We start from the raw sequence: 27,103 nt of genomic DNA on the forward strand, positions 1-27,103 counted from the left end.
AAATCTCACGTAAAAGCTCTAGAAGAAAAAGACAAAATAGTACACAAAAATAGATGGCAATTAATAATCACACTTAGATTTGAAATTAATAAAATAGGAAAAAATACAATGAATCAATAAAACAAAGTGTTGGTTCTTTGTGAAAATCTATAGCCAAATACATGGAGGTGCTGATTGTTTCCTGTGCTGTCCAAGTGGACAGATGCTGTAGACCAGGTGGACGTTCTTGGACCTTGTTATTGTGAGAAACCATGTAGCAGCCCAGGATCTCCAGTCCCAATGACTATAAGTGGGGAGAAAGTTATGTGTGAACTGCAGGTGCACACTTGAGAAAGATGAACATAGAAGGCTTCTGGAAGCCTCTATATCCACCCTACCCAACCCCAATAAAGAAAATCCTATAATAAGCCATCAAAAAGAAGTTTTAAAATTTTGGTAGGGTCACTGAAATGTAGCTCTACACAGCTGATGGTTCCTTGCTGGGGTATAGACTTATTCAATGTGGGGCAGTGGGCTGTGAGAAGAAGCTGGGTGCTTGGTTGAGCATGAGCTTGGAACCCCAGAACCTTATTCGATGACAGGGATTCAGCTCTGCTTTCAAGCCCTGGTTCTTTTCTTTTAGCTTCAGCCCTCCAACAACCCCTCCCACATAGAGGTCTATGACCATCAGTCATGAGGAACAGTGGCCCTAAGAGATTTACATACTAATACTAATACTAATACTAATACTAATACTAATACTAATACTAATACTAATAGTAATACTAGAGAGACTTACATACTAATACTAATACTAATACTAATAGTAATACTAGAGAGATTTACATACTAATACTAATACTAATACTAATACTAATACTAATACTAGAGAGATTTACATACTAATGAGATGCCTGAAGGCCAGAGGGTGGAGCCAATTAAGCATTATTCCCCAGCCCCTCCCCCTTCTCTCCCTCCCTATTTAAGTCAGGTCTGCCCTGGATTTCAGGAGGGCAGTGCATCCAGATACATTCACCATCTGCCCTGACATTAAAAGCCTGTAAAAGCCCATGGACTTTTAGTGTCATTGGGGCCATGCCATGAGGAGCTGTAGAGAGGCCTTTAATGAGCCACAGCAGCCGTGCCTAACTACCCACAGTCTGGAGGAACCCTCAGAGCATCTCCAGCCAATTACCTACAATTCAACATTCCATAGGCAGATGGCAAATGTGTGTTTGACCATGCTCCAGTTTGTATATGAACAATACAAAATGAACCTTTTTTTCCTTTTTGGTTGGGAAGGATTTGGAAAAGGGTCAGATATGGGAGGACAAGGACATGAGTCTGATAAGATGTATAACGTGAAATTTCCAAATGAACAGTAAAAGATTAGGTTGGAAAATATTATTTTAATTTCTATCTATCTATCTATCTATCTATCTATCTATCTATCTATCTATCTATCATCTATCTGTCTGTCTGTCTGTCTACATCCTTATTGCTGATCCCCTTCCTCTGGGTACTCCCCTTTCACAGTCCATTTCCCCTCCTATTCTCCTCAAAGAGTATGGAAGCCTCCCTTTGGGTACACCCACCTACCTCTGCCTGACACATCAACTCTCTTCAGCACTAGGTGCATCTTCTCCTACTGAGGCCAGACAAGGTAGCCCAGGTAGAAGAGCAGGATCCACAGACAGAAAACAGCTTTAGAGATAACCCCTGCTTCACTTGCTGAGAGACCCACATGAATATCAAGCTGCACATGTGCTACATATGTGTGAGTGGCCAAAGGTCCAGCCTTTGTATGCTCTTTGGTTGGTTTTTCAGTCTCTGAGGATCCCCAAAAGTCTAGGTTTATTGACTCTGTTGGTCTTCAATTGGAGGTGCAATTTCCTCTAGGACCCTTGTTCCTTCCCATAACTCTTCCCAAAGGGAGTCCACCCAATATTTAGTTGTGGGCATCTTCATTTGTTTCAGTAGCTGCAGGGATGAGTCCCTTAGAGGACAGTTATGGTAGACTCCTCTCTGCAAGCATAACACAGTATCATTTATAGTATCAGGGGTTGGTGCTTGCCCTAGGCTAAGTCTCAAGTTGGTCCATATCTTGATTGGCCACTCTCTAAGGCTCTGCTCCATCATTGTCTTTGCATTTCTTGTAGACAGTACAACTTTGCAGTCGAAAGTTTTGAGGGTGGGTTGGTGTCCATATGTCTATACTTTAGGTCTTCCCTGTCTAGAGGATATGGCCACTTCAGGTTCTAATCTGCCTGTCCAGGAGTCTCAACTAAAGGTAACCTCATATAAACTTGGAAGTCCTCCACCCACTGTAGGTCTCTGGTATGTCATAGAGATTCTCCCCATCCCCACCTGCTGCTGATTTTCAATTATTCTTCTGGCCTTCTGGCTCTCCCTGATATCTCTGCCTGCATTTAATTCTGAATCCTCAGCCCCATTCTTCATCCCATCCCCTATCCCATCAATTTTCTCCTTGAATCTGCAACTTATGACACTTCAACTCCCCCCTCTGAGTGAGACTCAAGCCTCCTTGCTTGGGACTTCCATCTTGTTTAGCGTCTTTGAGACTGTGGAGTACATCATGAGTATCCTATAATTTTGGTTAATATTTACTTTTAAGCCAGTACATATTATGTGTGTCCTTTGAGGTCTGGATTACTTCACTCAGACTGATATTTTCTTGTTCTATTCATTTGCCTGAAAATGTCATGATGTCCCTGTTTTTAATTGCGGAGTAGTATTCCATTGTGTAAGTAAACCACATTTTCTGTATCCATTTTTTAAAAGAGGCATTTGACTTGTATGATAGAGCATCTTTTGTGTGTTTGCCAGAAGTGAAATAGCTGGATTTTGAGTTAGAACTATTCCCATTTTTTTTTTAAAACAACCAGATTGATTTTCTGAGCAGTTGTACAAATTTTTACTCCCACCAACGAAGATTTTTTTTCTTGCTCCATATCCTCACCACCATGTATAGTTCTTTGAATTTTTTTATCTTAGCTATTCTGGTGATCGTAAAATAAAATATCTGGGTCATTTCATTTGTGTTTCCATGATGACTAAGGACACTGAACATTTCTTTATGTGCTTCCTGGCCATTTGAGTTTCCTGTGTTCTGAATTCTCAGTTTAGTTCTATACCCCATTTTTAAAAATGGGTTATTTATTTGGTTGGTGCCTAACTTCTTAAGTTGCTTATAAATTTGTAAAATTTATAAAATGAGCCCTTTGTTGGACGAAGCATCTTTTTTTTTTAATCTCTAAGATGCCATGTTGTTCTATTGACAAAATATCATTTGCTTTATACAAGCATATTAATATCATAAGATCACATTTATTAGTTCAAGAAACATTGGTCTTCTGTTCAGAAAGTTGTCTCTGAAATCAATGAGTTCAAAGCTATTTCTCACTTTCTCTATCACATGATGTGTATCATGTTTTATATTGAGGTCTTTGATCTACTTGCACAAGGTGCTAAATAAGAATCAACTTGCATTCTTCTACATGCAGACACCCAAGTAGTCCTGCATAATTTATTGAAGATGCTTTCTTTTTTCCATTATATGGTTTTGTCTTTTTTTTTTTTTTTTTTTTTGTCAAAATCAAGTATCCATATCTGTGTAAGGTTGTTTCTGGAGATTCTATTTGATCCCACTGATTAACTTATCTGTTTCTATACAAATACCATATACCTTTTATTACTATTGCTCTGTAGTACAACATGAAATAATTTATGATAATGCCTACAGAAGTTCTTTCATTGTGCAGGATAGTTTCTGCTATTCTGAGCTTTTTGCTTTTCCATATTAAGTTGGGAATTGTTCTGTCAAGATCTGTACATACTTGTGTTAGAATTTTGATGGAAATTGCATTGAAACACTAGATGACTTTTGGAAAGATGGTCATTTTTGTATGTTAATCCTACTGATCCATGTGCATTGGAGATCTTTCCATCATCTGATACGTTCTTCAGTTTCTTTCTTTAGAGGCTTGAATTTCTTGTCATACAGATTTTTACTTTCTTAGTTAGAAATACATCAAGATACGTTGTATTATTTTTATATATTGTTCAGGGTCTTGTTTCCATGAACAGAACACTGATTGCCACAGGCACTAAGAACATCTGTTATTAAATGAGACCTTGCTAACAAAAAAATCTTCTGCTTGGCAAGAGGCACCATCATTCAGACAAATTAGACAGCTACAAAATGGAAAAATGTTTTTTTTATTCTTTAATTTTGTTTTACTGTCCAGTAATTATCCCCCTAACATTCTGCCCTATGACTGTTCCTAATCCCATAACTCCTTCCCTGTCTCCAAGAGGGTGTCCCACTCTTCCACCTCCAACATGCTAGATCTCTCCATTTCCTGAGCCCTCCAATCTCTTGATGGGTATGTGTGTCTTCTCTCACTGGGGCCAGACCCAACACTCCTCTGCTGTATATGTGTCAGGGGCCTCATATCACCTTCTGTGTGCTATCTAGTTGGTAGCTCAGTATCTGAGATATCTCTGGTTTCAAAATTAGTAAAACTTGCTGGTCTTCCTATGGGGTAGCCCTTCTCCTCAACTTCTTCCAACTTTTCCACAATTTAACCACATAGAATCCAGAATCTGTTCATTGATTGGATGTTAACTATCTGCACTTGTCTCGGTCAGCTGTTTGTTGGGCCTCTCAGAGGGTAGCCATGTTAGACTTCTGTCTGTGAGCACACTACAGCATCAGTAATAGTATAAGGTCTTGGAGCATCCCCTTGAGCTGAATCCCAGTTTTGGTCTGTCACTGAGTCTCTTTTCCATCAGGCTCTTCTCCTTTTTTTGTTCCTGGAGTTCTTTTAGACAGGAAGAATTTTGAATCAGAATTTTTGACTGTTAAATGGCATCCCCATTTTTTAACAAACTTCCAGTGGAGGGCTTGATTTATTTAGGGTTTGTTTTTATAGTGGTGACAAAACACCATGAACATAAACAAAGTTGGGGATGGAAGGGTTTATTCAACTTGTACTTCCACATTGCTGTTAATCACCAAAGGCATAAGAACAAGAACTAAAACAGGGCAGGTTGTGGAGGCAGAAGCTAATGCAGAGGCCATGGAGGGGTGATACTTATTGGCTTCTTCACCTTTGTTGTCCAGCCTGCTTTTCTATACAATCCAGGACAACCAGCTCAAAAGTGGTACCACCTACAGTGTGTGAAGCCCTTCCCCATTGATAATAATTGAGAAAATACATTACTCAATATAATAATCTCATAGAGGTAATTCCTCAAGTGAAGCACTTTCATCTTTGATAATTCTAGCTTGTATAAAGTTGAAAGGACAAGTCAGTATAGGGCTAATATCCCAAATATATAAAGAACTCAAAAACATTGTCATCAGGAAAACAAATAACTAAATTTAAAAGTTAGGTACAGACCTAAAGAGAGAAATCTCAAAAGAGGATACTTAAAAGGCTGAGAAAGGTTTGAAGAACTGTCAACTTATGTAGTAATAAGTGTACTGCAAATTAAAGCTACTTTGAGATTTAACCTTATGCTGAGGATTATGGCCAAGATAAACAATACAAATGACACATAGTACTGACAAGAATGTGGAGTAATTACAACACTCATGCATTGCGGTTGAGAGCACAAATTTGCATACCCACTATGGAGTCAGTGTGATTGTTCCTCTAGAATTTGGGAATAGATCTATTTCAAAATACAGCTACACCACTATTGGACATATACCCAGAGAACACTTCTTCCTACTACTACAAAGATATTGTTTCTTCATAAGATATACAATTTTCAAACAACCTAGATATTCATCAACAGAAAAATCAGTAAAGAAATGTAGTTCATTTATGTAATAAGACATCATTCAGCTATTAAAACTAATTAAAATATGCAGATGAAGGAGTAAATCTAGAAAACATAATTCTGAGGGAGGTAAAACAATCAAGAAAGTTATATACAAAATATCAACAAGACCTATACCAGCATGGCCTCTACAGTCATCTGAATCTGTTGTTCCAGGTAAACCCAAGACCTCTTCTGACCTCTGTGCACATCAGAAATGCAGTCTGGCATACATGCTGGTACAACACTTTTACATATTAATAAAAATAAGTGAACCATTTTTAAAGGAAGAGAAATAAGCTAGATTTTAAAAGAAAATCTAGTGACACTGTGACTGCAAGTTTTTCAGTACATTGATTATTCTCTTATCAGAAATGATTTGTACCAAAGGAGTAATTGTGGGATAGGCATACATCACAAACTTCTGAGCAGTCAGGACGACTGGGTTATAGATCCATAACAGGAGCAAGGTGAGTGAGATGATGAAGTCAACCCAGTACATGACCACAAAGAAAATTACCAGCAGCAAGATGGTCTGTGTGGCCTTTTTCTCAGGGGATGCTATAAGGCTGCTGATGCTATGAAGATACTTGCATTGCCTCTGATGTCTGTGTAAAATATTTACCATGTATGCACTTGTGGTCAGCATGACTGCTACAAGAAACACATCCCTGGAAGTTGACAGTAAAATAAGTAATCCCCTGACGATGTAGTTCATGGGGAAGAGTGAGCAGGATTTAGTGACCTTCATCTGCTTGGTCTCACTCACATTAGTAAAACCACCAACATAAAAGAGCATGTTACTACAAACAGACAAATTGAAAAACCAAATATAACATAATGCATTGATCATGTATTTTTTAAGTTTGTCTTTAAATTTTGCCAGAAAAGAGGTACTGGGACTGATTGTGATGGCCTGGAACACACTCAGAATGCAGGTGATACAGATAGATTGGCCTCTCATTACCCTACTTGTGTACAAAGTTGCCTTACATTTGATGTCATTTACATTTGATGTCTGTAAACAATCATAAAATTGGAAAAGCCACTACTATTAACATCTCCTAGACAAAAAAACAAAAACAAAAACAAAAAAAGCAGTCTTCAGCCAGCTGCCTCAAGAAATGTACCACAAGAGACCAAGAGCTGCTTTCTACTTAGTCCTACATTTAAAAAGGAAGATCACTTTATCTCTTCATTATCACAGTAATTTTGGAAAAGTCTGGTTATATGAATTTATTGTGATTTTTGCCTTCTGCTTTGTAGAGATTTAGTAACCTAAGGCACATACAAACATAATAGAGGGCAATTATCAATTGTATTTTAAGCTTCACAACATTTATTAAGTAATGACCTAAAAGCTGTACAACTGCTCAGAAAGAACATAAAGTGAGTATATGACTTTCAGGTGACAAGATACATAACATTGGCTGATGTACTGTCCACTGTCAGCAACAAGAATAAGTCTTTAGGAATCTCAGGAGATGAAGACCTTAGCCACACAAACTAGTTCTATGAATTTTTTATGAAATAGATAATGATAATAGAAATATTGTCACTTATTACAAAGGTATTAATTCATAGCTATTACCTGATACTCTTAAATAACTTAAATGGATGAATTATTCTTTGGAAATTGAGCTTTGCACAGGTATAACAGTAAGCACACAGAAGCTTACTAGAATATTACAACCTAACAGTTATGAGCCAGTTCCCCTGAGATGAAGTAGCAGCAGCAGAGGAGTCACTGCAGAGACTTCATGGAATAAATCAGATCCAGATTTTCTTCATCACAAATTACAAGGCATAATTAGAATATGAGAATGTTTACTCTCTCTCTCTCTCTCTCTCTGTGTCTCTCTGTTTATGTGTGTGTGTTGAAGAAAAAGAGGAAGAGATATTGAAACCTGTAGTTTAGTCTGACTTCAATCAAAGCCATGTTCCTCCTTCCTTAGGCTTGAAGGTGCTGGGATCATAGAGGTATACAACCACACTTGCCTTTATTCTTCATTTTAATCTCATATATACATTAGTAAATGATATTTCGAGAAAATCAAAATGAACTTGTGATATTCATCACCTAACCTTCAATTTACTTTTCATCTGTTTGGGAATGCGTATTTCAGTGATCAACTGGTTTTTGTATTTATTTGAAAAAAGCTTGGAGGGTTTGATATAAAATAATTTTATACTTTTTGAGAATTGGAAATATTTTAATCAGTCCCAATATACAGTTCACTCAATAGTATAACAGAAGCAATGCTAAAAGATCCAATTTAGAAAGAAATATATTACACTTGAATTTATTTTCACTGAAATGTGCCAGTATCTACTGAAAGTTATCCAGTTTACCTGTTTGTAAGAATAACTTTACATGGATTTAGTATGTAAGGTGAGATTTCTAGATAAATACTTTTGAAACACACAGAAAAGATTATTATAAATCTACTAAAGAAAATTTTATTAGAAATCTTTGCAGTACAAAAAAACAAATTTCTCAAATCTTCAAAAAACTTATTATAATGGTAACAATATCTTATAATCTCTTAGGCCATGAGTTGATAATTTCCCAAGTATTCCTAAGTATATAAATATTACTATGTCTAAATCTCAAAATATCTGCTTCTTGACTCAATTTACCTTCATCTGTTTTCTTCACCTGAGACAAAAAATCAGGGTGGAGATGTAGAAGGCAGTCAATCCATGTTCTGTCATAAAGCCTGCCGGAAAACAAACAAACAAAAAAGGAATTTTCAGAAAAAGACAGTGTGCTATAAAATAAGAAAGTGATAAAATAGAATGTCACAGAACAAAATGCCTATAAAACTCTAAATATTATAGAAAATATCTCAATAAACCTCTCAAAAATAAAGGAAACAGAAAAGAAATATCAAAATGATAACCACACCTTAACAACACATATTTTTCAAATTTCATAACATCAGTTTGAAAGAAGCACCAGCCATCAAAATGGCCTTTTGTTTAACAGAAATACTGTAGGAATAATAGACATTTCAGAATTCTGAGAAAAAACAGTAGCTGTGTCTAGCCAAAGCATCAATCAAGCATGAGGGTGAACTAAACACATTTATTCCTGGAAAGAATTAAAAACAAAACAAAACAAAAGCAAAAACACTCAAAGAAACCTTTCCCAAACAACTTTCCTAGATAGTCATAGAGAATTTTCATGAATAAGAAAAGTGCATTTCCACAGAAAGAGTTAACTGTCCTAGAAAGAATTAATATACACAGAATGGTGAGAACAAACAGCAATTTGGCTAGGGGCAAACCAAGAAGTTAAATGTACACCTAGATTATTTTCCTATCTACAGTGAATCTGAAGCTAAGCCTGGTAATAAAAAATAATAAATACACTGAAAATGGAGTAGTATTGATGCTATACATCAAAAAAGTGTGATATAAAAGATAGTGCTGTCTTCTTTAAACAACATTTATGTTTACTGCAGAAGTAAGGCGCCCTCATTTGATGAGCATGTTTTAATATTTTGCAATTGACATGAAGAAATATTGGGGACTGTTAACAACAACAGTTTTTTTTTTTAAAAAAACATATTTATCAATAGATACAATGTATTAAATATCAGGAGATACAGCATCAGGTCAGAGCCACCATGAAGATACCACAACACTGCAAAGAGATGATAATGACAGGTGTCCATATGCATGGAGAAAAAATATTTTTTTCTATAAGCCTTTATAATATCAAAACTCTTCATTTAAAAATAAAGGTTATTAATTTGTAAATATTAGTAAATGTTTACTCAAAATATTTGTAGTTTCATGAGGCAGAATGGGAAAAAGAGGCAAAAATGTAGGCCTGGAGAAGAGCAGTGACCAGAGAAAAAGAAATTACACAGAGAAGAGGACGTGAGTCTTAGAAAGAAGTCTTCTGAAAATATACTTAATTGAATGTAAAAGAAATACTCAAAGTAACTTAAACTGATTGCTAATTACTGTCTCTGGAATAAATTAATTGTTGTAATATATTTGTAAATAAGAAATAAGTATATAAAATAAAATATAATTGCTGAGACTATCAAAAAACAGAAAATTACTGATAAACACTAAATTGGTTAAAATTTCTTGTATATTTCCAGCTTAAGTTTCATTTTATTAAATGCATACAGCCACTTAACTGGATAAAGACGTAAAATGAGAAAATAAAATGTACAATTTAAATGTAACTTAATACTATAAACATACTCTTGCACACCAATAAATGTGTGTTCTCTGTTTTCACCCTATAAAGTATTTCAGAGTTTTGTTACAGGAATTCAAGACCAACAGAGTTAAACATTGGAATTCATAGAGTACACACTCAGGAGAAACTCCTTCAAATATTCTCTCTAAATTATTGCATCTGAAGTGACATATTATGAATTTCATGCCATGTTTATTCAAAACATAATACCCATTGATGAACTTTTCCCTTTTGCCTTTTGTGTCTCTCCATTCTTCTCCTATGCTTTTTCCCTCTTACCAATATTCCCCGTCTAGTGTTGCATATATAATGAAAGACCACATTAAGTGAAATTTATGTTCTTTTATAAATGGTTACAACAGATACCTTCATGTATACAAGCATCTGTTGAATGCTTATTATGCTGTATGTCTCAAAAGTAAAATTCTAAGCATAAACTTTTCTAATAATTTATTACAGAATACCATGCTTCCTTCTACCACTTACTTACAGCTCTCATTTTAATATAGAGAAAAAATAACACTCATGAGGCTTTTCTGTTAACACATCCTTGTAGCATGAGGCCCCGAGAAGTAGTTATAAGTTAGAATGTCATCAGCTCATTTCCCTTTAGTTCCATAATTATCATGTCATCTGGAGAAGGGACTCCTGATCTTGAAGTTGTTACAACATGGTACTATCATGTAGAAAAGTGAACTTTCTTAATTCCAATGAAACAATAGATTAGGAACAGCTGAGCTTTGGATTTCCATTTGTAAACTATTCTCTCCAGGCCACATCAGTCTGTGTGGATTAACTGATCCCAGTCCTTGGGAATACAAAAATAGTAAAAAGAATAATATCTCACTTAGAAGTAGAAAACATTTTAGATCCCCCAAGTTATCCTCCCTGTTTCTAAAACATTCTTGGTCCCCTACATACTTACTTGACTGTTGCTCCAGTGTCTCTTTCACCTAATTATAAAATCAGAAAATGTCAGCTCCTCTAAACACACTTAGGAAAAGTAATCTTTTTTACAGGGCACAAAGAAGTGAGGTACTGTAACTCTTTTATCATGAGAAACTGTAACATATGGCTGGGATGTGGCTCAATGTCAGAGTCCAAGGCTAGAAAGTATTGTGTATGTGGGACTCCATGATATAAGTACAACTTTCAAGTTATAGGCACAGGTGAGGGAAAATAAACCCAACTCAATGGCAAACATAAGAACTTTAATAAAATCATAAAAGAAGCCAGCCAAAAGATATACCCATATCCATCAAGAAGCGCAGAGAAAACACAGAAAAGACAAGAGCAGAAACAAAAAATTCCATGAATCTCATAGTTAAAGCACTAAGTATACAAAACAACAGAAGAGGATTGAAAAAATAAGAGAAAAACTGCTATTTACAGATAAACATAACCCATCCAATGGAAATGCAAACTTTGATAATTATAGTAAAATGTTAAATTATTAACTACTGTTTTCTCAGTGTAAACTTTCAAAGCCAGAAAAGCCTGCAGCAAAACATCCCAAGTGCTAAACGACAGCCAATCTAAAGTGATGTACCCACACAGATTAACAAAATGAATGCAAAAATAGAATCTAGTGTTTTGATGAATAAAAGAAACTACAGGTCAATATCAAGGATAGGTATTACCACAAAATAAAGGGTTGAAAAAAGGTTTTCCAAGCAAATGGACCTAAGAAACAAGCTTGGGTAGCCATTCCAGCATCTATCAAAATAGACTTGAAAGCAAAATGAAACAAAAGAGATACGGAAGAACACTGCACACTCATCAAACAAAAACAACCCATAAAGTTGATCTTTAATTATAAACATCTATATCCCAAATGAAAGGTGTCTACATTTGTATTGGTAACACTATGAAAGCATATATTATATATTGACCCTTATTTTCTTTGTTCTTGGCCCTTTGGGATGTTCCTGGGGGGTAGCATGTAAAAAGGCATGAAGTCAATGACACAGACTCTGGGAGTCAGGTGAGAAAGGGAAACAGACAAATTTATTGCAGAATTGAGACTTCCTTTATACCATCAACCCAAAAGTGCACCATGGCATCTTGATCCTTGTTGCTGGCCTCATCTGTCTCCAGGTGCTAGACAGATCTTAAGGTTGTAAAATGCATATGCAGCATTTGGACATGTGTGGGCTATTATGGGCTGCTGGTCAGGATATGCTGACTCATTTCTCTTACAGACCCTCACACATGGATACTGGTAGACTTCAATAACCAAGTCTTACAAATAGACAGGCTATCCAGACAAAAAATAAACAGATAAATAGTAGGCATAAGAGGTATTTACAGAACATTTCACCCAAACACAAAAACAGTATAACTTCTTTTCAGCACCCCAGGGAACTTTCTCCAAAACTGAACATATATGTGGTTACAAAGCAAATTTCCACAAATACAACAAAAGTGAAATGACTCCCCATATCCTACCAGACCATCATGGATTATACTGGATCTCAACAACAAGTGAAACACCAGAAATCCTAATGACTCATGGAGACTGAACAACTCTCCACTGAATGACTACTGGGGAAAGAGAGACAGACAGAGAGAGAGAGGGAGAGAGAGAGAAAGAGAGAGAGAGAGACAGAGAGAGACAGAGAGAGACAGAGAGAGACAGATAGACAGAGACAGAGAGAAATAAAAAATAAATAAAGACATTCTAGAAAGAGTGCAATAGAAATGTACAACATTCCCAAATGTATGGGACACAATGAAAGAAGTACCAAGAAGAAAATTCACAGGACTACTTGCTTATATTTTAAAAAATTGGGGTTCCTTTTCATTCTTTAATGTTCTTAATGCTAGTTTGGGACCTCTTATAAAATATGTAATAGTTTTTTTTTGAGTTGTGACTGTCAGTATTCTTGATATAACATATTTTGATGTATTTCTTAATATAAATAATATTTTATCATATTTTAAGTAATTATTTCTCATTAAATCATTTACTATTATGCAGTTAGTAACTTTTATGTTCAAAAAATATATATAAAATTTGAAGCATTACAGTGAAATAAGAGACATTGTAAACTTATTGTCATACTAATTAATTTAGTTATTGTTATTCTAATTAATTGATCCCTAAGTTATTACATATTACCTTTTATATTCCTAAAATATACACTATTTTGAGTTTATTTTATGCTATAAGTAATCAAATAAAATATTTATTTTTGTCTAGATTTTTAACATTATAGGTTTTTATACAGCATTATTCCTACAAATTTCTTTTTTTCTTTTTTTTGGATTTTTATTTATATTTCAGAAATTTAAAAATATATTTAGATATATTTATATAATATATTTTAAACATATTTTAAAAATATTTTTTAAAATGGGGCCTTCTAGCCACCTTTACTGAACATTTGAAAACACTAGAACAACAACAACAACAAAACCACACACCCAAAAGGAGTAGACAGCAAAAAATAATCAAACTAAAGCCTGAAATCAATAAAATAAAAAAGAGAACAATACAAAGAATCAATAAGACAAAGAGTTAGTCCTTTGTGAAAATCAACCAGATAGATTAAACCTGTACTCAAACTAACCAAAAAAAAAAAAAAAAAAAAAAAAAAACCACTGGAATTATCCAAGTTAACAAAATCAGAAATAAAAAGGAGGACATTACAACAGATACTGAGGAAATCCAAAGAACTGTCAGGTCATACTTTAAAATACTTCATTCCACAAAATTGGAAAAATAAATAAATAATAAACAATTTTCACATTAGATCATATTTACTAATGTTAAATCAATATGAGATAAACAATTTAAATAGGCCTATATACCCTAAGGATATAGAAGCAGTTATTGAATGTCTCCAAACTCAAAACAGTCCAGGACCAGATGGATTTAGTACAGAATTCTACCATACTTTTGAAGGAGAGTCAACACCAATACTCCTCAAATTATACCACAAAATAGAAACAGAAGGAACATTGACAAATTCATTTTATTGTGCAACAGTCATGTGGATACTCAAACAACATAAAGATTCAACAAAGAAATTAAATTACACCAATTTTTCTCATGAACATATATGTAAAATCAATCAACAAAATATTAACCAAATCCACCCGAGACTAATAAACCTACAAACCTATCAACACTTAAAATTTGACAAAATATCCAAAATCATACAATGGATAAAAGAAGACATCATCCAAAAATTGTGCTGTTCTAAGGAAATGTCTATATGTAAAATCATGCAAACAAATACAGATTTATCATCATCCACAAAACTCAAGCCTAAGTAGATCAATGACCTCAACCTAAAACTTGACACATTAAATCTAATAGAATAGAAAATGGAGGAACTGCCTGAACACATTGGAACAGGAGACAAGTTCCTGAGCAGAACATTTCAGGCACTGAGATCAATGATTAAAAATTAGGACCCCATGAAACTGAATAGCTTCTCTAAGGCAAAAACCAACATCAATAGGACAAAATGGTAGCCTACAGAATGTGAAAAAGTCTTCACCAACCCCATACTCAAGAGACTAGTATCCAAAATATGTAAAGAATTTAAGAAATTAGATACAATCAAACAAAATAATGTAACAAAAATGGGGTACATAGATATGCTGGGGACAGCATAGAATGACAGGGACTGCCTGCAATAGGCCGAGATGGAGACATCTCAGTAGCCCATGGTAGCTCTTTGTAAAAACAGTTGTTCCCATTTGTCCTAACCCTAGCCATGGTCAATGGCCATATAGATTTTATTTTTACACAATGGTTTTTTATTTGGCCTTGGTGTACATAATTATTCTATTATATCTGACTTTCTTACTTCTTTCTCCCTCTGCTCTGGTGAATTCTGTGAAACTAGATGTTCCTTAATGTAATGATTCTTAAACAATTAAAAACTGAGGAATAGGGCACAGCACAGCACAATCCTAAAGGAACATGTCCATGCTGTGTGTTCTTATCTTGGAAACAAAATGATAAGTACACAACAGTAGTTCCAGATTAATGCTTGACTTGCAAAGAAAGTTTGAAGAAATTATTAGAAAATGAAAAGGAGCCAATATTTGCACCCTGAGAAAGGAAAAAAAAACTATTGAAGTTATAAAATAAGTCTTGCATAAGGTTTAAGAGTGGTTCCTTTTTATGCAATTATAGAATGCATAAAATGATATACTAGTTAAACTAAGTCAAAACACTGGAATTCTTAGGAGAGTCATTGTATGAAATGTATAGAAGCAGAAAACTAGCAGAATTGCTGGATTAAGCATTAACATAATTCTTTCTGGCCACTGCCTGGCAACTTTCCCATGTCACTTATCACTATAGCTTCACAGGAAAGTGCAAGTAGCTGACCTCGGAGCTCTGAACTCTGAAGTATAATTACTCAAAAGTTAAAGTTTAAATAATGATGTTTGCCATTATTATTTTGGCTACAGGCCTGGGGATAGGAAAGTTTGATACTTTGGGGAACAATTGTAATTTTTTATTCTTTCTGGGATGTTGTTATAATTTTGAATTAGATTTGGCAATGATTATACAATGTCTTTTTTTTTCTGCCAGCTTTTGAAGTATCAATAAAAGACTGGGGCAAGAGAAAGGTGAGTGAGCGAGTGAGTGAGTGAGTGAGTGAGTGAGTGAGTGAGCCAGCAAGTGAGTAAGCAAGTGAGAGAGTATGAGAAGAGCATGTGAAGAGTGAATGGAGGGAAAATGTAAAGAGTGATGGAAGAGAGAATGTGAATATTGTATGGAGACTGTATGTGTGAGTGAAAGGAGAGTCCATGTTGTGTGTATGAGGTGGGTGTGAAGTGTGTGTTAGTGTGAGTGAAAAGGGAATGTGCAGAGGTATATATGACTGTCAGAGTTCAAGAAAAGTACACAGGAAAAAAAGCAGAGTGCATGGGAGAATGCAGTTGGTGCAGACTTGAGTTGTGAGGGAATGAGAGAGAAAGCAGAGAGTAAAAGAGAAGTTAGAGAAATTTTAAGCCTTAAAAGACTATTGCCTGCCAGCTTATAACCCAGAAGAGTAGTGTATATTTATTATGTGCCTTCCAGATACTCTGCTTCCAGTTGTGAATGCTGATACTGTGTCAAGGTTCACCCTGACACAGGTAAGCAAAGAATTCATAACAGAAATCTCTAATCACAAGAAGCACTTATATAAATGTCCAATGTCCTTATTCCCCAGAGAAATACAAGTCAAAATAACTCTAAGATTACACAAGATACCCATGAGAGTATTAAAACCCTGAGTTAGGTGACCCAGAACCAGAAAGAAACACATGGATAGTACTCAATTATAGGTGGATATTAGCCAAAAAGTACAGGATAAACATTCTCCGGACACCTCCCCCCCCAAAAAAAAAAAAAAAAAACTAAAAAGAGGGGCCCAAGCTATGATGCTTGAATATCACTCAGAAGGAGAAATAAAACAGATATTGGAGGTGGATGTTGAGAGAGAACTAGGTGGGAGAGAGGGTGAGGAGGAGATTAAGGATCTAATGTGGCAAGGGGGAGCAGAAAAGAGTTAGAAGTGAATAGAAGAAAATGGAGGAGGGCATCTCTGTGACAATCTAGATACCTGAGATGGGGACATGGACTCATCCCCTGGGAGAGATACAGTCCCTGACACTCTTAATAATACTTGGCTATGCTTGCAGAAAGGAGCTATATTAATCAGGGTTCTCTAGAGTCACAGTACTTATCGGTAGTCTTTATTATATAGTAAGGAAATTTGTTGATGACTTACAGTCTGTTGTCCAAATAAATGGAAGTCCAAGTATCTAGCAGTTTCTCAGCACCACAAGGCAAGCAGGTGAAGAAGAGCAAGTATTCCTTCTTTCAACGTCCTTATGTAGGTCTCCAGCAGAGGATGTGCCCCAGATTAAAAGTGTGTACCAACATGCCTGGATCTGTATTAAAGACACATTAGTTATTTAAGTGTCACCACATTTAGTAAGTAATGACCCAAAAGCTACTTTTAGGTGACAAGATACATGATATTTGCTGATGTGCTGTCCACTGTCAGCAACAAAAATTAGTCTTCAGTAATATCAGTAGATCAAGAGATTAGCCACCCAAGCTAGTTCCATTGAATCTTTATGAATTAGATAATGACAGTAGAAATAAAAACTGATCGCTTATTTATAAGGTATTAATCTATAGCTATTACCCAATATTCATAAATAAGTTAAATGGGTGAATTGTTTGTTAGAAATTGAGTTTAGCATATGTGTAATAGTAAGAACACAAATGCTGACTAGAATATTACAGTCCCACAGTTATAAGCTAGTTTCTCTGAGATGAAGCAGCAGCAGCAGCAGCAGCAGCAGCAGAGGTGCCACTGCAGAGACTTTTGTGGAAGCAATCATACCCAGATCTTCATTACAAGTTGCATGGCATAATTGTTGAAAAGATATGAAAATGAAAATTTCATTAAGAGTGTGTGTGTGTGTGTGTGTGTGTGTGTGTGTGTTTGAAATTATTGAATTACTGAGAGTAAAGCAATGGCTAAGTGATGGCCAGGGCTATTAATACATGTACCTTGAGATCAACTGAGTAAAAAACTGAGACTTAAATAAAATATATCTGATAACTAAAATTAATTTTAAGAAAAATGAAGAATGTGTCCTTGGCTTACAGTTGACTTGATCAAATCTATGGGCCCTGCCCATTCACTAGTATAGATTTTTAATGTGAATTACTGAAAAGAAATTAAAAACTCCATAATGATTACAAACATAAACTCAAGAATTATCATTTGTTGTTGTATTTTCTTAGCATTGATACTATATAGCCAAAGATGTAATGAAATTAACTGGCATTAACTTTTTAAAAGTTGTCAATTTCATAATTCTACATTATTTGTTTTCCAGTTCAATATTGATGTGTGTGTGTGTGTGTGTGTGTGTGTGTGTGTGTGTGTGTGTGTGTTTTGAAGAAATATGGGAAGGGAGACTTGTAGTTCAGACTGATTTTGATCAAACACTTATCCCTGAAAGTGCAGAGGTCATATGCATCTATCACCACACTTGCCTAAATATTCTATTAAAATCCTATGTACATTAGTAAATGATATTCAACAAAAATAAAAATGGGCTTGTGATATTCATCACCTAAGCTTAAATTTATTTTGCATTTCTTTGGGAAAGCATATTTCAATGAGAAATTGTATTATTGGAGGAAATCATGAGGGATTTGACTTTAAATAATTTTATACTGTTTGAGAATTGCAAATATTTTTTCACTGCTAATGTATAGTTCATTCAATACTATACCAATAACAATGTTAAAAGATTCAATTTAGAAAACTTAAAATATTTAATCTGAATTTATTTTAGTTGAAATACTCAAATATCTGCTGAAACTTATCTAGATTATCATTTTATAAGGATAAATTTACATGGATTTAATAGATACATGACTTGATATTTTCCAATACTTTTGAAACAAAATGAAAAGATTTCCGTTTTAAAAATTATTGCAATAAAATAGAATTTCTCTCAAATTAAAAAAAAAACGTTATTATATAATGTTAGCAATATCTTATATTTTCTTAGGCTATGAATTGAAACTTTCCTAAGAATTCCTAAGTATATACAAACTTAACAAACTATAAAATTACTAATGAACAGTAAATTAGTTATAATTTCTTGTATATTCCTAGCCTAATTTTCACTGAATGAAAAGCATGAATTCTGTTAACTTGAGAAAAGGAGTAAAATGAGAAAATTCAAAGTAAAATTTAAATTAACTTATTACTATAAATGTACTCCTGCACACCAATAAATGTGCTTTCTTTGGTTTTGTCTTCTAAAGTATTGCAGTGTTTTAATAAAGGAATTGAAAACTAACACAGCTGACAATACCTAGGTGAAACCATGATCTTTGAATTTTTAGAATACACACTCAGGAGAATTCTTTGTCAAATGTGTTCTCTAAAATACTGCATCTGGAACAAATTTATACATGCATATTCATTGTAAAAATTAAGGGTTTTATGACATGCTCATTCATTATACAATACCCAATGATGAACTTTATTTAGCATTTCCTGTCTCTCTCTCCATCATTCTTCTAGGTCCCTGTCCTCTTTCCAATAGCCCCTTTCAAGTGTCCTGTATATAATCAGAGATCACATTAAGTAAAATCTATGTTCTATTATAAATGGTTACAACTAATATCATCATGTCTACAAGCATTTGTTGAGTGCTTATTTTACAGTATGGCTCAAAAGTAATATTCTAAGCAGAAAATTCTCTTCTCATTTTTTACAGAATCTCCTCCATCCTTTTATCACTATAATGAAGAGAATCATAAGAGTGGGGTCCTACAAAGTAGTTATAAGAAGAAAATATCATCAGCTCATCTTCTTCTCGTCTCATAATTATCATTATAATCACCTGGAGAAGGCAGATCTGACCTTAAGGTTGTTATAAAATGAGGCCATCAAATGGAAAAGTGAACTTCCCTAATAACAAAAGACAAAACAGTAGAGTAGGAACAACTGAGCTCTGAGTTTCCCATGTGTGAGGTATTCTCTCATTGCCATATCTGTCTGTGTGATTAACTTATTCTGCACACAAAAGTGACAATAATAATATTTAATTTAAAAGAAAGAGAAAACATTTAAGATTACCCAAGGTATCCTTCCTTGAAAACATTCATGGTTCAGTTCATATTTACTTGACAGTGACTTCAGTTTGTCACCTAGGATTCAGCCACTCTTATAAAATTAGGAACATGTTCCCTCCTCAATCTTGATTTAACCTGGTACTTTAGATCTCATAGAAAATGATCCATTTCATCTAGGTTTTTCAGTTTTGTTGAGTCTAACCTTTTGTAGTAGAATCTATAGTAGAATGTTTTTTTTTAAATTTTCTCAGTTTCTACTGTTATGTCTCCTTTTCATTTTTGATTTTGTTAATTTAGATACTGTCTTTTTGCCCATTACCTAGTTTTGTTAAAGGTTAATGTATTTTGGTAATTTTCTCATAGAACCAGCTCTTGGTTTTGTTCATTCTCTGTAAAATTTTCCTTTGTAATTTCAGCCTTGATGATTTCCTATCATCTTCTTTCTTGGCTGAATTTGCTACTTTCTGTTATAGAGCTTTCAGATGTGGTAAGTTACTAGTTACTCCTCAAACTACTCCACAAAGTAGAAACAGAAGGAACACTACCCCATTCATTCTATGAAGCCACAGTTACACTGATACCTAAGCCACACAAAGACCCAACAAAGAAAGAGAACTTCAGGCAAATTTCATTTATGGATATTGATGCAAAAATACTCAAGAAAATTCTGCAAACCCAATCCAAGAACACATCAAAATGATCATCAACTAGGCATCATACCACAGATGCATGCATGGTTCAATAACTGAAAATTGATCAACATAAACTACTATTTAAACAAACTTTTGGGGCAGATACCCAAAAGATACTCCACCAAACCCCAAGGCCACCTGCGCTACTGTGTTCATAGCAAATTTTTTCATAAAAGCCAGAAACTGGTTTTATGTTAATGTCTTTAAGACATTTGGAATTAATTTTAGTGTGGCATGAAAGACATGGCTGTACATTAACTATCTTATATGTGGACATAGAATTTTCCTGCACTATTTAGTGAAGAGACTGACTCTACTCCAGTGTGTGTTGTTAGCATCTTTGGCAAAGATTAGTGGCTGCAATATAATGAATGACTCAATGTCTTTAACTTCTCTTCTGTTCCATTATTCCATGTGACAGCCATGTTTTGTTACTGTTGCTTGGTTGTTTCTTTCTCTTTCTTTGTCTAACTACGGCTTTATAATATAGTTTGTAACAAAGTATTGTGATCATTTTAACATTATATAGAATAGAAATATATCATTTAAAAATTTGTTCTAATAAGAATTTACTGCCTGGTCATTTACCGAAAGATGCATTAACATATAACAAGGATGCATGCTTTCTTAAGTTCATAGCAGCCTTATTTATTATAGCCAGTAGCTGGAAACAATCCACATGCTCCTCAGAAGAGGAACGGATACAGAAAATGTCACATATTTATACAATGGAGTGCTACTCAGCTATTAAAAATAAGGACTTCATGAGATTTGCAGGCAAATGGATGAAACTAGAAAATATGTTGAATGAGGAAAATAGGGCACAAAAGAACACACATGGTATGTACTCACTGATAAGTGAATATTAGCCAAAAAGCTCAAAATACCCATGATAAAACTCACAGACCATATGCTCAAGAAGGAAGATCAAAGTGTGGATGCTTCAGTCCTACTTAGAAGGGAGAATAGAAGTATCATGGGAAGTAGAGGGAGAGAGGGACCTGAGAGGAAAAGAGGAGGAGTAAGAAAAAAGGGGACAGGATCAGGTGTGGGAGAAGACCTGGGAGAAGAGGGTCAGGTAGTAGAATGGAGGTTTGTAACAGTGGGGGATGGGAAACTAGAGGTAACCACTAGAAAGTTCCAGATGCCAGGAAAGCAAGAGTAGTATCCCAGGACTGAAAGTGGATGACATTAGTTGAACTACCCAACAAAAGGGTGAGAGAACATGTAGAGACCATATCCAGAGGTTAGGCACAGCCCCTGGTGGAGGGATGGGGCCACCCACCCATCTCAAAAATATTAACCCAGACTTATTCCTATCTAAAGGAAATGTAGGGACAAAAAGTGGAGCAGAGAATGAAGGAAAGGCCATCCATATACTGTCCCAGCTAGAGATCTATCCCAACTGCAGACACCAAACCAAGACACCATTGCTAATACCAAAAAGAGCTTGCTGACAGGAGCCTGGTTTAGCTGTCCCCAGTGAGACTCTGCCAGAGTCTGATTCATTCAAGTGCAGATGCTTGCAAGCAACCACTGGACAGAGCACAGGACCCCAATGGAGGAGTTAGGGGAAGGAATAAAGGAGCTAAAGGAGTTTGCAACCTCATTGAAAGAACAACAAAATCAACAAGACCCTCCCCCAGTCCTCCCAGAGACTAGAACACCAAACAAAAAGTATACATGGAGGGATACATGACTCCATCTGCCTATGTAGCAGAGGACTGCCTTTTCTGGCATCAGTGGAAGGCAAAGCCCTTGGTCCTTTGAAGGCTCAATGCCTTAACCTAGGGGAATGCTAGGGCAGTGAAGTGAGAGTGGGTGGTTGGGTGGGGGCACATCCTCATAGGAGCAGGGGGGAGGGTCATGGGATGGGTGGTTTGAGAATCAGAAACTTGGAAGGAGGATAACATTTGAAATATTTTAATAAATAAAAAATCAATAAAAAGAGTTTACTTCATTTTCATTCATCTAATACAATAGTGATGCCCATGTTAAGAACACTAAGATACACCCACAAATATGCAGATCTCATCACTAGTTTAAATTCCTAAAGTTTTGACCATACCATTAGCAAAGATTTCTGATTTGATACTTCAGTTGGAAGCATTCTATGCTGCCTTCTTTGGTAAGTTTTAAATTCTGGATAAATAGGCTGTTGATGGTACTAATTCAATTGGGTTGAATCATCCATATACTATGCACTGAAGTAATGACCCACCTTAAAATCAAATATAACCTTCATCAACATCTGACATGAATAAAATGAGTGATAGGCATTGGAAAAGGAGAATGTACAAGAACAAAATTTTCAGCATGTTCTATGTTTAGTTTTCAGCCAATCTATTGGCTACAACCAATGAATAGTAAATAATTACACATCTGTCTACATCTAATTTCATGAAAAACATATTTGTAGTCTCTGAAGTTTTATGTGAGTTCCTTCATATATGTCTTTTATGATTCTTTAGAAAGAGGCTATAGTGCAATAACTATCCACTTCTTGATGACATTTTCATATTGTGCAGAACCCTCAGTAAACCAGGCCCTAACCTTATCTTCTACAGTCATCTGTTCATAGGTCACATCCCATAATGCATTCAGTGCATGCTTAAAGGTGAAGACATTGTAATAGTAGAACCATGGGCATTCTTCATTTTCTGTTGTGCTCTCATAACCTGTTGGGGCTTTATCACATAAACACCATTTCCATTTGATAATGGTTGGCTACTGTGCACATCCAACTTCACAACTTGGTTGCTCAAACATAAATAGGAGGTAAAATCACATGGTAATCACTGTTAAATGCTTGCCTTCTTCTATGGTTCACTAACAGTCTAAGAACTGCTCTTCAAAGGAGATTATCTGCCCACAGAGCAAAGTAGATATTTAATCCCAAATCCCAAGGACTTCCATTATGATTCATATAGATGGGCCATTAGAGATCTAAAGAGGATCCCTGTCTTCTACTGAAGCTCAGGTAAAATGGGTCTGTTAGATCTTTGGCCAAAGTAGAAAAGTTCTTATACTACAGTATAGGCCTGCTGAAGAGTTTTAACTTATTCCAATACAATTGAAAGCTAGAGATTTTCCAAGTGGCTTTGCATATATGGTCTGGAGGTATGCATCCGAGTAAGGAATGTGTTGTCCTCAGAATCTATATAGGCACAGTAAGCATTCATTTTCCTGTTAGTAGGTAAAAACAGTTGCAGCAACTTACCTTTTACCTTACAAGGAATATTTCTTCATCCTCCTCACCCCTAGAATTTTAGAATGTATACTGAGGTAAAAAGTCCTTAAATCTTGGTTGGAATTATTTTCCCATCTTCTAATGTTCATGTGTATTATCAAGAAGTCCTGAAAGACTGATACTTTCTGCTTACTTGCTCCAAGCAGCATAATCTCATCAATAAAGTAGACTAGCATTATATCTTATGAAAGAGAAAAAGGATCAGAATCCCTTTGAACTAACTTATAAGGCTAGAGAATTAATATACTTTGAGGTAGAAATGTCAAGATTTTCACCTGATATTGCTAAATGAAAACAAATTGCTTTTCTTAGGCCTTTAAGAACAAGTATTCTAGTTCCATCTATTTACCTAAGAATTTCTTGAATTCATTGTTTTTAATAGTTTTAATTGTTTTAATAGCTGAGTAATATTCCATTGTGTAAATGTACCACATTTTTTGTTTCCATTCCTCTTTGAAGGACATCTGGGTTCTTTCCAGCTTTTTGCTATTATAATTAAGGCTGCTATGAACATAGTGGAGCATATGTCCTTGTTATATGTTGGAGCATCTTCTGGGTATATGCTCAGGAGTGGTATAGCTGGATCCTCAGGTAATGCTATGTCCAATTTTCTGAGGAACCACCAGACTGATTTCCAGAGTGGTTGTACCAGATTACAATCCCACCAACAATGGAGGAGTGTTCTTCTTTCTCCACATCCTAACCAGCATCTACTATCACCTGAGATTTTGATCTTAGCCATTCTGACTGGTATGAGGTGGTATCTCAGGGTTGTTTTGATTTGCATTTCCTGATTGGGGGTGAAATCAAGGGTGTGGAGGTGGAAGTGGAGGGGCAGGTGGGGGCACATCCTCATAAAAGCAGGAGAAGGGTAGATTGGATAGGGAATTCCTGGGTAGTGGGTGGAATTGGGTAAAGGGATAAAATCTGAAATATAAATATAATATCTAATTTAAAAAAAAAACAAGTATTCTAAAAACCATTTGAAAGGTCACTGTCTACTTACTGATATCAGAAAATAAGATAATCTGCCCAAGAGAAAAAATTGCATCTGGAATAACAAGTGTAATTGAAGAAAGTTATTCAATACCATCATCATAGTCAACAGCTATTCTCCATGAATCAATGCTCCACCATGGAATACTTTAATTTTTTTTCTACACGAGCCAAATAAGAGATAGTGGTAGAAATCACTACCTCTGCATCTCTTTAATCCTTGATACTAGCATTAATTTCTCCAGTCCTCCTTGGGAATCAGATAGTGTTTTTACTTCACTGTTTTATTTGGTAAAAGCAACTCTAATAACCTCAATTTCTGCTTTCCAATCATAATAGGTATCACACAGCCGGTGAGAAGATTAATGTGGGAATTCTGCTGTGAATGTGAATTCCAGAAAAATGTGTGTCTGGTTGTGATGTAAAAAATCCTGGAAGAAGGCTGGGAACTTGTGTCTTATTCACAAGAGAGCAAGGGCTCTTAACAAATGAAACATTTCTTAAGAACCTGGACAATTCGAATTTTAATTCATTATTTTAATTAATTACTAATGTTCACATTCCAGATGTTGTACCTCCCTGGTACGCACCCACACAGTTCTTCATCCCACTCCCTTTTGTCTTTGCTTCTGAGAGCATGCTCCACACACCACTCTCTGGGTATTTCCCTTATCTGGGGTCTCAAGTCTCTGCAGAATTTGGTATATCCTCTCCCACTGAGACCAGAAAAGTCAGTCCACAGCTACATATGTTCCAAGGGACTTGAGCCATCCATGTGTGTCCATGATTGGTGGCTTAGCACCTTACAGATCACAGGAGTCCAGGTGAGTTGAGATTGCTGGTCTTCCTATGGAGTTGCCATCCTGTTCAGATTCTTCAATCATTTCCATAATTCATCTATAGTGGTCCCCAACTTCATTCCAATGGTTGGGTGTAAGTATCTGCATCTCTATCAGTCAATTGCCAGTAAGGACTCTTAAGGACAGGCATGCTTAGCTTCTGTTTGTAAGAACATTATTACATTAATAATAGTGTCAGGCCTTGGTGACCCCCCCCACAACCCCCTCCCACGACATAGATTACAATTTGGATACATCACTGGACAGCCTTTCCTTTAGTCTCTTCTTCATCTTGTCTCTGAAGTTATATTAGAAGGGATCAATTCTGGGTCAGAAATTTTAAGAGATGGTTGGTGATCCCATTCCTCCCATGGTATCTACTGGAGTTGGGCATTTTAGTTAAGGGCACCCCCATTGAGTCTTGAGAGTCTGTCCCATCACAGATCTCTGGTACTATCTAGAGGGTTCCCCTTGCTCCCTCCCCATGCTGCTGCAGACTTCCTTTCATTATCCTGGCCATCTGGGCTTTTTTCCTGTTCTCCCATACCTGCTCCTGCTCCGTTTTTCCACTTCCCCTCCCCTCTCTCACATAGTTCCATCTGCCCTCTGCCTCCTATGATTATTTTTTTCCTTCTATGTGGGATCGAAGCATCCTTATGTAGTCCTTCCCTCTGGTTAAACTAGTGGGCTGTATCCTGAATATTATGTACTTTTTGGCTAATATCCACTTAATAGTGAGTAAATACCATTCATGCCCTTTTGGTCTGGAATACCTCACTCAGGATGATATTTTCTAGTTCCATCCATTTGGCCACAAATTTCATGTTGTCCTCATTTATTGGCTGAGTAGTATTTCATTGTATAAATGAACCACATTTTCTGTATCCATTGATTGGTTTAGGGTCATCTGAGTTGTTTCCAGATTATGATTAATACAAATAAGTTGGCTATGATCACAGTGGAGTATGTACATGTCCTTGTGGTATGGTGGAGTATCTTTTGGGTATATATCAAGGAGTGGTATAGCTGGGTCTTTAAGTAGAACTATTTCCAATTTTCTGAGGAACAACCAGATTGATTTCCAGTGTGGTTGTACCAGTTTACAATCCCACCAGCAATGGAGTTACTCTTTTTCTATACCTTCACCAGCATATGCTGTCACTTGAGTTTTTGATCTTAGCCATTCTGACAGTTATACTATGAAATATCAGAGTCATTTTGATTTGCATTTCCCTGGTGACTGAGGACATTGAACATTTCTTAAAGTGCTTCTTGTCCATTTGGCATTTCTCTGTTTACAACCTTCTATTTTGTTCTATATCCTATTTTAATTGCATTTTTTGTTTTGTTGCTGTCTAACTTCCTGAGTTCCTTATAAATTATAGATATGAGCCCTATTTCAAATGAAGGGTTACTGAAAATATTTTCCCAATCTAGCACTTTGTTCTATTGACATTCTCCTTTGCATTTCAATTTCATGAGGTCCCATTTGTTAAATATTGATCTTTTTGTTTGAGACACTGATGTTCTGTTCAGGAAGTTGGCTTCTGGACCAATGAGTTCAAGTCTATTTCCCACATTTTCTTCTATTAGATATTGTGTATCAAGTTTTTTGCACTTAGACTTCATTTTGTGCAAGGTGATAAA

The 27,103-nt window shown here is 35.6% G+C and overlaps 1 protein-coding gene across 1 annotated transcript; it reads right to left on the minus strand.

Annotated features, from left to right (window-relative positions):
• Positions 1 to 6,148: 6,148 nt before the first annotated feature.
• On the minus strand, positions 6,149 to 26,280 carry LOC117720957 (vomeronasal type-1 receptor 90-like). The gene is made up of 2 exons (XM_076913211.1): positions 26,230 to 26,280; positions 6,149 to 6,847 (listed from the first exon to the last, which is right to left on the minus strand). Exons 1-2 carry the CDS (start codon positions 26,278 to 26,280, stop codon positions 6,149 to 6,151), a joined length of 750 nt encoding a protein of 249 aa, XP_076769326.1.
• Positions 26,281 to 27,103: the final 823 nt, after the last annotated feature.

Source organism: Arvicanthis niloticus, chromosome 15 (assembly GCF_011762505.2).
Source record: "Arvicanthis niloticus isolate mArvNil1 chromosome 15, mArvNil1.pat.X, whole genome shotgun sequence".
In the NCBI taxonomy this organism is placed as follows: Eukaryota; Metazoa; Chordata; class Mammalia; order Rodentia; family Muridae; genus Arvicanthis; species Arvicanthis niloticus.